General features: G+C 44.5%; 1 protein-coding gene across 1 annotated transcript in view; it reads right to left on the minus strand.

Annotated features, from left to right (window-relative positions):
- Positions 1 to 686, minus strand: part of LOC138947691 (IQ calmodulin-binding motif-containing protein 1-like) — a 41,185-nt gene extending 40,499 nt beyond the window's left edge. Inside the window, exon 1 of the mRNA XM_070319219.1 lies at positions 461 to 686. Within this exon, the coding sequence (XP_070175320.1) occupies positions 461 to 569 (109 nt within the window). The 5' untranslated portion in view covers positions 570 to 686. The remainder of the gene's footprint in view (positions 1 to 460) is intronic.
- Positions 687 to 13,859: the final 13,173 nt, after the last annotated feature.

A 13,859-nucleotide genomic window follows, 5' to 3' on the forward strand; every position in this document is an offset into this window, starting at 1 on the left:
CGTAGTACTTTTTGAATAAAGTACCGGCAGTCTCCTGAAAGTACTACAGTAAGCGTAGTACTTTTACTTCAGCTGTGGTACTTGTACTTCACCAGGGTACTCTCGGTACTATAGTACAAAGTACAAAGTACTCTAGTGTACCACACAGTACTATAGTACATGGTACATTTACTTCACAGTACTATAGTACAAAGTACTTTGTACTATAGTACAATATGGTACATACTATAGTACATGGTACATTTACTGCAGTTTACTATAGTACAGGGTACATTTACTATAGTTTACTATAGTATACTATAGTACATCGTGTGGTACTTTTTCAGCTGGGTGAATTCCATGACTGTAGTTTGAGACTTTAATGTTATTGTGCTCTTATGAGAACTTAACGACGAGAAATACTGACTGCCATCATGATCAGTACTGTCAATCATAACACTGGAACCAAAACAACACTCGCCTTTCAGTCTGACCAGAGCAGGAGCCATTCGACGCTCCCGAGTTTCCGACAGTTCTTTGGCTAGTTCCAACACTCGGTAGTCCGAGCTACTCGCCCGTGGGCTCGTCATTTTGTTCTGATTGCCTTGCAACGTTTTCCTTGATTAATTAAAGCTTAATGCAGTGAAACATTTGAAAGCAGCCGCCTCAATCCTCTCGCCATTTCGACATGCACAAGCTTGTTGACCTGCTTTATCTCCCCTGTCGTGGAGGAAGCCATGGGAAGTAATAGACCTTTTCGGTATCTGAGCAGCTCTCGCGAGACACGCTCTTTGTTATGCTTTGAACATCGCGAGAACTTCGAACCTTGGCTTGTGCAGCTCGCACGAGATCGCTGTACCGCATGCTTTGCTATGCTCTGAAGTTTGCGAGAGATTACGAGAGCTTGGAATACCGATAGCGGCGGTACCTATAAAGGGCGAAAAGACAACTAAAGACAACTAAACTGTGCATGCCGATGTGGCATGCAGTCACCTACTTTTGTTGTAATTACGTTTGCTCAAGCCATTGCACGATGTAAAAAGAAGTAAACCGTGTTTTTATTGTGGCACCTTGTTGTGACCCGTTTTGTGGAGCGTTAATATTTTTACGTGAGATTCACGTGCTCCTTGTTCAGTTGTTGTGACCTGGTTTTGGTCGGAGTGTCACAAACTGCGTCGTTTAGTTCTAGAACACCGTGAGATTCACGTGCTCTTTTCCGTGTTTTGATTTTGAGGTGAGCCCTGCGAATCTGCGTTGCAAGTTTTAGAATACGTGTGACTCACGTGTTTTTAGCTTTGTGATGTCAGCTAGTTCCTTGGTCTTCTTTCTGTTAAATATACCGTTTTAAGTTTTGGGCATGCACGGAGTGCGTGATCGGTTACTGATTGGTTGTAAAATAGTAGTTTCACCCGATTCTGTCTTAGGAATGTTGTTGGTTGGTCAATCCGGTGACCTTTGACTTTTGAATAACTATTCCATGTTAGGTTTTTGTTTCCATAAATACCGCTGCTTGACTCCTGTCTCGTCAGTCGATCTGAGGGTTTTAGGAAGCGTTTGGTTTTGATGTAAACGTATGAAGGTTATTAAGTGAACCAACGGAGTGTTTCTTATGTTTTAACGTCAACGTAATGTTCTTGGAGACAGTTGTTTCTCAAGTGTGAATCGTTTTGTGCCCTTCGTTTGTGAGGCAACACGTTTTTGGTACTGCTGGTCAACCCACACAGCGCATAAGGTAATTTTGTTGTTACTTGTTTGTGTTGTGTTTTGGTCGCCATTTTGTAATGACTTTGTGAGTTGTTTATGTATAACGTGAGTTGAAAGTCTGACTTGTTGTAGTGTTTCTTTATTGTGTGTTCAACTGTTCTAGTGTTGTGAACGTACAGCAATGTTTTGTAGACGCTAGAAAGTCGCTAATGTTTATAATGATAACTTGTGTTTTCTGTGGTTAACGAAGTTCGAAGTGAAACGTTTTCTCCGACTTTTTCAGCCTTACGTTAAAAGAATTTAGGTAAAAGAAGCTTGCGGTCTGTGGTGATCGTTTGTAAACGGGCTTATTTCTTGTAACGTTATTGAGGGAAAGTGGATGAGTAAATATCTTGTTTGTGACTTTGATTAACGCAGGAACGTTGTCGTTAGACTTTTTTGGTATGACAGTTTGCTTTGTATTCCTGGCCTGATGAGTCAACGTTTTTGTATTTTTCTGAAAGTAGCCATTTTGGTTTTAAACGTATGTATGCTAAGTTTCTTGAGTATTCTTAGTGCTTATGGTATTGTTGAACGTACGGAACGTAATTCTTTATTGTTGTTGAACGTACAGAACGTAACTCTTTATTGTTGTTGAAGGACTAACCAACGAGTGTTTGGTAATTGTAACTTTCGTGTCTGTTTGTCTTCGCCTGTCTTGTGATTGTTTATTTTTCTTGTATTTACTTCTCGTGTCTTGTTAATGCATTTTAATACCTTTTGCCATGTCTAATAATTTGTTTTCTTTTTCTTTCTGTTCATAAGTTTTTTATCGCATTACGTGGTACTGTAACTATATATCTATACATTACTGATACCTTAGTGTCAGATGTAAAATAATAAACCAGTACTTTTGCGCGTTATCGCTTGTAACCTGTGTTTGTCATTTCGTATGAACAATATGTAGTACCAGCCTCGCTCACGAAGGCGCGCACAGTAAAAAACTTAGCTGCTGATGCCCAGTGAAAGAACTTTAGCTGAAGTAAACAACTTAGCTGCTGATGCCTAGTACAGAACTTTAGCTGAAGTCCAGCCAAGTGAATGTAAAGAACTTTTGTTATTGACGCTCAATGAACGTAAACGTAGCTGTTGATAACCAGCAAAAGACTTTATTGTTACCTGTCACTGTGTTAGTGAACCATAGTTTGACACAGATCAACTTGTCGGTTAGAGATCTTCCTACTCCATATCCGGCGCATCTTTTGTGACTTTTGTGTATTATCCCAAACGACCCTCAGATCGATTCATTTTACTTTATAAACAGATAAACCTTATGTAGGTTTTTAGTGCTTTTGAATAAGCGAACATTGTAATGGAAGAGATTCCAGCAGATAAACCATTGGAAGCTTCAGGTTATGACATTAACGGCGATGAAGATGAACATTCTCAAAGGCCTAGGCGTGACATTAAGCCTACTGAAAAAGGTAGAGAGTACCAGATTGAGATCAAAACTAGAAACTTTGCAAGACAACGAACATTCTTGGAACGAGCAATCGGTGAGGTAGTAACAGAGCTTAACCAAGAAACTCCTAATCAAGAGTCGTTAACCAGTCAAAAACAAATTGTTTTGAGCATGTACAAGGATCTTGGTGACATAGAGAAAGGTCTTCGTAGTATTGGTAGCGGTGAAACCATTCAGGAAAGTTGGGATGATGTTCAGAGAACAGTTCAGAACATTATGTTTGACATTGATCGAGCTCTTGACAGACAAACGACTAGTGTGCAGGTGGCTAAGGAGCCTACTTCCAGGCATAGCAGTGTTACACCTAGCGTTGGGTCATCCACCCACAAGTCAGCCAGTGTTAAGTCTGCCATTCATAAAGTAGCTAGCATTACTTCAGCCATCCACAAGTCAGCTAGCCACAAGTCAGGTATCAGGAGATCAGGTAGCCAAGTAGCTTCTCGCGCCGAGTCTCTCCGCTCTAAAAGTGTTAGCTCTGAAGACACTAAATTGGCTCTTAAACTAGAGGCTGCTTCCCTGGCCATAAAAGTGGAAGGTGACGCAATAAAGGAAGCTCAGTTTAGTGAACTGGATCTCTTACAACAACAATATGCTGAGAGAACAGCAGCTAGGCAGACTGAGGAAGCTGAGAGAACTGCAGCTAGGCAGACTGAGGAAGCTGAGAGAACTGCAGCTAGGCAGACTGAGGAAGCTGAGAGAACAGCAGCTAGGCAGACTGAGGAAGCTGAGAGAAGTGCAGCTAGGCTGATCGAAGAAACTGCTAGGCAGGCTAAGGAAGCTGAAAAAGAAGCAGCTAGGCAGGCCGAAGAAGCAGCTAGGCAGGCTAAGGAAGCTAAGAGAACAGCAGCTAGGCAGGCCGAAGAAGCAGCTAGGCAGGCTAAGGAAGCTGAAAGAACAGCAGCTAGGCAGGCCGAAGACACAGCTAGGCAGGCTAAGGAAGCTGAGAGAATAGCAGCTAGACAGGCCGAGGACGCAGCTGAAGCAGCTCTTGAAGATATTAAACAGAAAAAGGCTTTGAGACAAATTCAGTCCACCGAATTGAAAATTAGCTTAAGAGAACAACAAGCTATGTTACAAGTATTGGAACAAGGTGAATCCGTTCAGCAGGATCTCCCTGATCTACCGTCAGTTGATTTGTTGAACACTAGGTTCCACCCTCGTCCTTTCGTTCCCTTGTACAGTCTTGTAGCCCCTCCTCTAAACAATGAGCAAACAGCGATAGGAATAGGGACAGGTGCTGCCGTCATTGCTGACCAAGGGACACACCAGCCAGCCTTGGACGCCACGTCTGTTCCTGTCTGCCAAGCCGCCAGCACCCATGACATCTCGACTGTCAACGTCAACGCTGCTGTCACCAACTTCGTCGCAGGGACCACAACGACTGAGCCACGACAGCACGCGTTACCTGTCGTGGACCTCGTCGTTGGAGTCAGCGCCTCTACAAGCGCCGCTACTACCAACAACGCCACCTACGAGGCGTACGGACCTCAACGTAGAGAGGATGTCAACGCCCCCCATCACGCCGGAACGAGCGCTCCTTTCATCCATCGGGAGCCCTCCACACCCAACTACACGACGGCTGCAACTACATCCTCCATGCGGCCTACAGCGCTGCTGACCACACTGCAGCACCCTCTCGGTGCATACACTGGTCAGCCGCCTCTGCACAACGTTGGACACTCAACGACAAGCGTCACAGGCCCTCGCCCGCCTGATCTCGACCACACAGGTTGGTCCTATCACCTACCAGAGACAAGGGAAGGTGATGAGACGCAAGAACGACACACCTACTTCCCAGAAGAACGTCACCAACGCATGGACCACAGACGTCTTCAAGTTACCCCACCCTGTTTCCCCTATGATACCCACCTACATCCCAAACCAGAGCCTTTCGTGCCCACATTCCTGGACCCACATCAGACCACCCCCAAAGTTATCTGGGGAAACGAAAACGCAAGGCCCCCTGCGTACATGAACTTTGACAAGGAATGTCATGCAGATCGTCCATTTGCCTCGTACCCCCACGTCTGCGTACTACCAACGTCCACTTGCTACTCCTGCAAAGCAGGACACTCCTATGGACTCTCTCGCCAAAACCCTATCAGACGCTCTGATGATCAACCGCTTGCCGATGCAGGAGCCGTGCATTTTTGTTGGTGACCCTCTCCAATATCCAATTTGGAGATCGTCGTTTGCGTTTCTCATCGAGAGACAGAACATAACCAGCAGTGAGAAGTTATTGTATCTGCAACGGTACATCGGAGGTCAAGCAAGGGAGGCCGTGACCGGCTTCTTTCTGCTGAGAGAAGGTGATGCCTACGAGAGAGCCATGGAAGTGCTGGAAAATCGGTTCGGCAACTCATACGTCGTTTCGCAAGCTTTCCGGACCAAGCTGGACGAATGGACCCCAGTCAAAAGCAAGGATCCCAAGGGACTCAGAAGTCTGGCCGATTTCTTGCAGCAATGTTCCGTTGCTGCCCAGGAAGTTGGTGGACTGAGCATCCTGGATGATGCCCAATACCTACGGAAGATCGTCGGAAAGCTCCCAGACTGGATGAGTCACAGATGGTCTAGAACAGTTGCTCGAACCAAGGTTGAAAAGAAGAGGTATCCTCTGTTCCATGAACTCGTGTCGTTCATTACCCTCGAAGCAGACATTTCTAACGACCCTGTTTTCGGCTTGACAAGTGCATCGGGGACACCAAGAAAGTTCACAACGAACCTGTCAACCCTGACAGAGGATGTCACCGCATGTCTGCACTGTCAACTTCCGGACCATGACGCTGGGACATGTAAGGAACTCATAGAGAAGCCTCTGGTTGAGATACGAGATTTTCTGTTCAAGAACCGTATCTGCTACGGATGTCTCAGAAGTAAGGATCACCAGAGCCGTCAATGTAGGCAGAAACAGACGTGCAAGAAGTGCAAGAAGGCTCACCCCACTTGTCTTCACGATGACAATTTCAAATATCAGAACAGTATGAGTGAAAACAAAGGGGCGAGTGAACACAAGAACAATTACCGTACCTCTGCTGCTGACGTTCAAGAGCCACTGTCATCGTCGACCCCTACGGTGTCTGCTCTTAAGGCCAGCGAGGAAAACAGCATCGGTTTCACGTCTATGATCGTTCCCGTTCTCGTTTCCAGTGACTCTAACCCCAACGTAGAAGTGCTGACGTACGCACTACTGGACACTATGTCCAACGCCACTTTTGTAGTGCAGTCAGTGGCTGAAGAAGTTAAAGCCAAATCGCAGCCGACTACACTCAGGGTCTCCACACTGACTGAGGACAATGCTGTGGTCTCCGGCAGGAAGTACTCTGGATTGCGTGTCCGCTCTCCTACCTCCAGTGAGTTTGTCAGGCTCCCTTCTGCCATCTCACGACCTTACCTGTCCGTTGACCCCACTCATATCCCCACCTCAGAGACTGTCAAAGCTTACCCACATCTCCAACACCTGTCTCCAAAACTGCCCCCCTTGTACCCTGACTGTGAAGCAGGCCTCCTCATCGGCTACGACTGCGCTGAAGCCCTCATGCCCCTAAACGTTGTCCAAGGACTGCCATTTGCAGTAGAGACTAAGTTAGGTTGGAGCATCGTCGGCAAGGCACCGCATTCCGTCGCCTTTGATGGCATAGCCTCGTCCATGCGCGTCATCGTCAAGCCAGGATCGAGGGAAGAAGAACGTGTAGCTCACGTCTACAAGGTACAGGTGGACGAAGTCTCGTGTACTGACCCATTACATGTTATGGAAAGAGACTTTGCAAGTGACTCAGGATCCATGTCCCAGGACGATGTAAAGTTCAAGAAGATCGTGAAGGTCAACGAAGCTGGTCACTTCGAGATGCTCTTACCATTTCGACCAGAGAAACCGTCCCTCCCCGACAACAGAGGTGCCGCAGTCAAGCATCTGAAGGGCCTGAAACGCCAGAAAAAACAAGGGTACCGTGATGACTGCGTCAAGTTCATGACATTAATCTTGTACGGACTGATCGTGACGTGTTTTGCCTCTAGGGCAATCCACATTGAAACCCTGGATGACATGTCAAGTGATTCCTTCATCAACGCCCTACGCATTGTTGTCTTGCATGACCAGAACTTGTGCAGATCAGAGTGGTGCATGGCTCGTGTAATCGAGGTGATGCCTGGATCTGATGGACTGGTCAGACGAGTGAAAGTGCATGTTGGAACAAAGGCTCTAGACAATCACGGCCGTCCCACTGGTGATAGTCGCATATTAGAGCGACCGATTCACAAAATGACTGTTAGTAGATTGTGAAAATCACAAAGACAAAGCTGTGTAAGCGAACTGAAAGAACATTGAACTTTGGAGTGTTTTTCCAATTTGACAGTTGTAGATTGTTGCGGTTTGTTTTTATACCAGATGATGTAACGGACATTTATGGCTTAAGTGGTGCGGTTTTTTTTATGCCGTCGAGTAATGACTAACGGCATTTAGTTGAAACGAGATGTGTTGAAACATTGAAAATGATTGAACCGTAATATTGTTGTGTAAATGTTTTGCAACACAATGATTTTGAGTTGCAAATTTGAAATGTCTAAATCTGCGTTATTCTTCTTTTGATATAAGGAATGTGTTTGTACAAAGGTTTTTTGAAGTAAATTATATTAATATAATTTCCGGTGGGAGTGTGCATGCCGATGTGGCATGCAGTCACCTACTTTTGTTGTAATTACGTTTGCTCAAGCCATTGCACGATGTAAAAAGAAGTAAACCGTGTTTTTATTGTGGCACCTTGTTGTGACCCGTTTTGTGGAGCGTTAATATTTTTACGTGAGATTCACGTGCTCCTTGTTCAGTTGTTGTGACCTGGTTTTGGTCGGAGTGTCACAAACTGCGTCGTTTAGTTCTAGAACACCGTGAGATTCACGTGCTCTTTTCCGTGTTTTGATTTTGAGGTGAGCCCTGCGAATCTGCGTTGCAAGTTTTAGAATACGTGTGACTCACGTGTTTTTAGCTTTGTGATGTCAGCTAGTTCCTTGGTCTTCTTTCTGTTAAATATACCGTTTTAAGTTTTGGGCATGCACGGAGTGCGTGATCGGTTACTGATTGGTTGTAAAATAGTAGTTTCACCCGATTCTGTCTTAGGAATGTTGTTGGTTGGTCAATCCGGTGACCTTTGACTTTTGAATAACTATTCCATGTTAGGTTTTTGTTTCCATAAATACCGCTGCTTGACTCCTGTCTCGTCAGTCGATCTGAGGGTTTTAGGAAGCGTTTGGTTTTGATGTAAACGTATGAAGGTTATTAAGTGAACCAACGGAGTGTTTCTTATGTTTTAACGTCAACGTAATGTTCTTGGAGACAGTTGTTTCTCAAGTGTGAATCGTTTTGTGCCCTTCGTTTGTGAGGCAACACGTTTTTGGTACTGCTGGTCAACCCACACAGCGCATAAGGTAATTTTGTTGTTACTTGTTTGTGTTGTGTTTTGGTCGCCATTTTGTAATGACTTTGTGAGTTGTTTATGTATAACGTGAGTTGAAAGTCTGACTTGTTGTAGTGTTTCTTTATTGTGTGTTCAACTGTTCTAGTGTTGTGAACGTACAGCAATGTTTTGTAGACGCTAGAAAGTCGCTAATGTTTATAATGATAACTTGTGTTTTCTGTGGTTAACGAAGTTCGAAGTGAAACGTTTTCTCCGACTTTTTCAGCCTTACGTTAAAAGAATTTAGGTAAAAGAAGCTTGCGGTCTGTGGTGATCGTTTGTAAACGGGCTTATTTCTTGTAACGTTATTGAGGGAAAGTGGATGAGTAAATATCTTGTTTGTGACTTTGATTAACGCAGGAACGTTGTCGTTAGACTTTTTTGGTATGACAGTTTGCTTTGTATTCCTGGCCTGATGAGTCAACGTTTTTGTATTTTTCTGAAAGTAGCCATTTTGGTTTTAAACGTATGTATGCTAAGTTTCTTGAGTATTCTTAGTGCTTATGGTATTGTTGAACGTACGGAACGTAATTCTTTATTGTTGTTGAACGTACAGAACGTAACTCTTTATTGTTGTTGAAGGACTAACCAACGAGTGTTTGGTAATTGTAACTTTCGTGTCTGTTTGTCTTCGCCTGTCTTGTGATTGTTTATTTTTCTTGTATTTACTTCTCGTGTCTTGTTAATGCATTTTAATACCTTTTGCCATGTCTAATAATTTGTTTTCTTTTTCTTTCTGTTCATAAGTTTTTTATCGCATTACGTGGTACTGTAACTATATATCTATACATTACTGATACCTTAGTGTCAGATGTAAAATAATAAACCAGTACTTTTGCGCGTTATCGCTTGTAACCTGTGTTTGTCATTTCGTATGAACAATATGTAGTACCAGCCTCGCTCACGAAGGCGCGCACATAAACTGACGGCTAAAGACAACTAAAGACAGCTAAAGACAACTAAAGACAGCTAAAGACAACTAAAGACGGCTAAAGACAACTAAAACAAGCTTTTTTTTAATCGAATTCAGAGTCGACAGACATGATAAAAAACAATGTCTAAAAATGTTTCAAATAATAGCGATGCAGTTTGATGACGAACAATATCAACTGAAGCAACATTATAATTTACTGTACTTTCGGGACTATAGGGCGCACCTTTCTATATACGGCGCACCCCCAGTTAAAAAAAAAATTCGAAAAAAATCGTTTTTTACACGATTCAACACGATTAACGATGAAAAAACCCAAAAACGCGCCTTATAAGTTATAGTCCCGAAAGTACGGTATTCAACTTCAAGCAAATGTAATCAGATTCACCCCACGATAACCAAACAGCTCATTTTCGAGTCATACTGCCACTGAAAAGCTCATCACACACACACACACACACACACACACACACACACACTTCTTCTTCTTCTTCTTCTTCTTCTTCTTCTTCTCGTCGCGTGGTGCGGTCGGCTCGTGGCCGTTTTCTTTGGCCTGGCTTGCGACCCTTGTGCGCAGGAGCACGTGCCGTTGTTTTCCCGTCCGTTGACGTCACCCGCCCTGGATTCGTGCTTGTTGACATGAAGCGTTTGAAGTGTTTTAACCTCTGGGCAGCTGATTTGCTCAACCAGTCATCCCGTCTCAAGTTGAAAGTCTTGTACTCCTCTGCAAGCTGGTATTCTCCCAGACCAAGGAAACACCTCTCGACTTCGCGGTACTTCTCAACTACAACATCGTGCAGTATGGAGACCAACCTCGGAAGCTGACAGGATTTCCAGGACGTTTCTTGTTTCAAAACGTGGTTGAACGATTCTGAGTCATTGTTCGTCCAAAGGGCATGTTGCATCAGCAGCCCTGGTTTGTCCAAAGCTCGGAAGTTGTCCTCCAAAAGATGAGTGAGTTTTTCCAGTCTTTTCTTGATGGGGTTTGGAGCGGTCCTGTTTGGAGGGTATCTGGCAGCCAGATGTCTCAAACCGTCGTTTATTTCTTGTGTAGAACGGCTGTTCTTCAAAATCCCATCGTCTCCAAATACTTCTCCCTTCAACGCCTTGCGTTCTTGTTTTCTCATACCTTGGTCCTTGAGGAAGTTGTTGAAGTTGTCCTTTACGTGTTTTGTACACACAAGTCTCAGGCTACGCGGGAATGCTTGCTGGGCAGCTCGGCGGATGGCGCCTTCCTCGTCGCTTCCTATAACAGGCGTGGCAGAGGCTGGGAAAAGGCCTGCAAGGTGACGGAAAAACTCATTGTACATTTCCGTGTCACTTGATCCATGGATGAAGGTCGAGCCTGGAAATATGGGATGATCGCCGTCAGATCGTTTTGTGACACTTAGGTTTTTGAAGACCGTCGGGGTCACATGTAGCGGTCCCAAATTCAGTGAACGTCTTATCAACCCCCGATACTGTTGACTGGCAGGAGAGTGCGGGGCCACAGAAGCGAACCATATCTGAAACTACGTCTAATGTATAACAGATGATAGTGGGGGGCTTGGAAGGCAGCTTGATGACTCGACGAATGAATGGCATATTGTCCTGCATACCTTCTACGGCACTCACTTGGTCTGCAAAATTGGTACTATGCTGTCTTAGTGCTGGCAACGATTCCTTGTTCAGTCGGCAACTGGCATTGTAGACTTGCTGTTTATTTCTTGGCCCATTTAATGCATCAGCATCCCTGTACACTTCAGCAGGCCTCTTTGTCTTCAAACCTTCTTTGACTTTGGCCATCTCCTGTGGACAGAGCCGGATGTAGTTCCCTGGATTGCCCATCTTGGTATTACGATGAATAAGAACGATCGAGGGGTGGGAAAACATTTAAAAAAATAGCTACACACAAATTCTGAAATAATTCATAAGTTGTCTTTAGCTGTCTTTAGCCGTCTTTAGTTGTCTTTAGCTGTCTTTAGCCGTCTTTAGTTGTCTTGAGGGCCCCAAAGGGTTTAAAATCGTGATCGTGATTGGCGTTTTTTGACCTTTCTGTGACCGTGATTGCCGAAATTTCCATTTCTGTGATCGTGATGGGACTTTGCCCGTGATCCGTGATGACAAAAAAATCAAGTCTCGTGATCGTGATCGTCATTTGTTTTCGTGATCGTGATGGGCATTATTGCAAAGCATTTTATTTTCAACGTACATTTTTCACAGCTGTATCACTCTATGATCCTCTATTCGTCAAGGAGCCAATCCTGATTGAAGGGAAGCAACAACACATTCAGAAATATGATTTTGACAGCGATTGCTTCCCTTTAAGAGAACCAATCACACACAAAAAAGAGATCCAATCAGAAAGCGAATTGCAAAAGTCTGCCAAACTTCATCCAATGGAAGGGCTTCGTGCTAAAGCCTTTTGAGTGCATTCAGTCAAATTCGAATTCGAAGATCAAAAATGGCGTGCAGCGGTACTGTCATCGAACTTCTGTTATATTTTGTGGATTCAAACCAGACCAAAGCAGGCGGCGATAATGGAATGGTCAGGCTACGGGTCCGTCTTTCCGAAGACGAAATGTCAAGGTATGTTGATCTATTCAGGGCCGGACTAGGTCAGTACGTGGGTTACAAATGGGGGTCCAGGGGGCAAAGCCTTTTGGTGGGGGTTGCAAGGGGCGAACTTGAAGCTGAACGTTTTTTGATGTTTCAGGAGGGAAAGGAAGCCTCTCCTTGAACGAAAAAGGTAAATTCGACAGCAAGCTGTATAGGCAATGAAGAAGAATTGAGATTGTAAGGACTCATACTTTTCATCACAAAAATCATTGAAGAAAAATGTCTTTCGAAAGGGGGTGAGAGGTGCGATTTCTCCTCGGATTTCATGATGATCCAGATGCAACCCCCCCACCCCCTCCCTCCCCCACAAAAAAAAGCGTTTGTGAGGTACATGCTTAAGCCGGGGGAGGGGGGGGGGTGGGGGTTGCGCAACCCCTGTAAACCCCCCTCCCCCCCTAGTCCGGCCCTGTCTATGTTGCTCTATGACTGTTCTGAATGTAGGCAAAGATCTTGAAATTTGTTCAAGATCTTTGAGTTTGATTGAGATCATTGACATTGTCGACATTGCCACGTCCGGCTGTCACTCGCTCAGTGTGACCTCGACTGGCTCGAGTCTGATCGAGTCTGCGTGTAGCCAAAACCGAAACTAGAAATGTGTTTTTCATCCCAGCAACGTGGACACGCTTGGCATAGATTCTAATTGTCGCTTCTTTGCATTAAGCTTGGATTTATTTTAGCGCCTGTAAACTTATCAACAATGGGTTAAATTCAGGAACTATGGCGGGGAGACGTGCCAGTTTGGGTCACTTGATCCTCATGTCAAAGTCGATCAAAGTCATGTTCGTTGGGGATTTTGTTATTATAGACTCTACCATCACACATACATGTACTTTAATTTCAATCCACCCAATAGTTTTTGAGAAAATGGGTTTAAAAGATTTAGCTCTGGAAATGTGAAATTGTGCAAGTATATATTCATGTGTGTGAGTGAGGGTGTGGTAGTTGAATGTGTATGAGTGTATATTCCTTCACTCACCTTCATGATTCCTACACTGACCTTTAGTCAGGATTATAGACTCTACCATCACACATATATGTACTTTAATTTCAATCCACCCAATAGTTTTTAAGAAAATATGTTTAAAAGATTTAGCTCTGGAAATGTGAAATTGTGCAAGTACTACATATTCATGTGTGGTGTGGGAATTGAATGTGTATGAGTGCAGGGGCGGATTAGGGGGGGGGTTACAGGGATTCCGGACCCCCCCCCCCCCCCCCCCCCCCCCGGCTGTCAAAAAAAAGTAAAAATTAATACTAACTTTAAAAGAAATAACGAGTGGCTGCTGACACCGGTTGATCATGTTTAAAACCGGCACGGTTGGCCTAGTGGTAAGGCGTCCGCCCCGTGATCGGGAGGTCGTGGGTTCGAACCCCGGCCGGGTCATACCTATGACTTTAAAATTGGCAATCTAGTGGCTGCTCCGCCTGGCGTCTGGCATCATGGGGTTAGTGCTAGGACTGGTTGGTCCGGTGTCAGAATAATGTGACTGGGTGAGACATGAAGTCTGTGCTGCGACTTCTGTCTTGTGTGTGGCGCACGTTATATGTCACAGCAGCACCGCCCTGATATGGCCCTTCGTGGTCGGCTGGGCGTTAAGCAAACAAACAAACAAACAAACAAACAAATCATGTTTAAAATCAAGGATAAACCATAACTTGTTCATAAAATAGCTAAAACTCTTCAGCTTCTGGGGGGCTA

Source organism: Littorina saxatilis, linkage group LG14 (genome assembly GCF_037325665.1).
Source record: "Littorina saxatilis isolate snail1 linkage group LG14, US_GU_Lsax_2.0, whole genome shotgun sequence".
NCBI lineage: Eukaryota > Metazoa > Mollusca > Gastropoda > Littorinimorpha > Littorinidae > Littorina > Littorina saxatilis.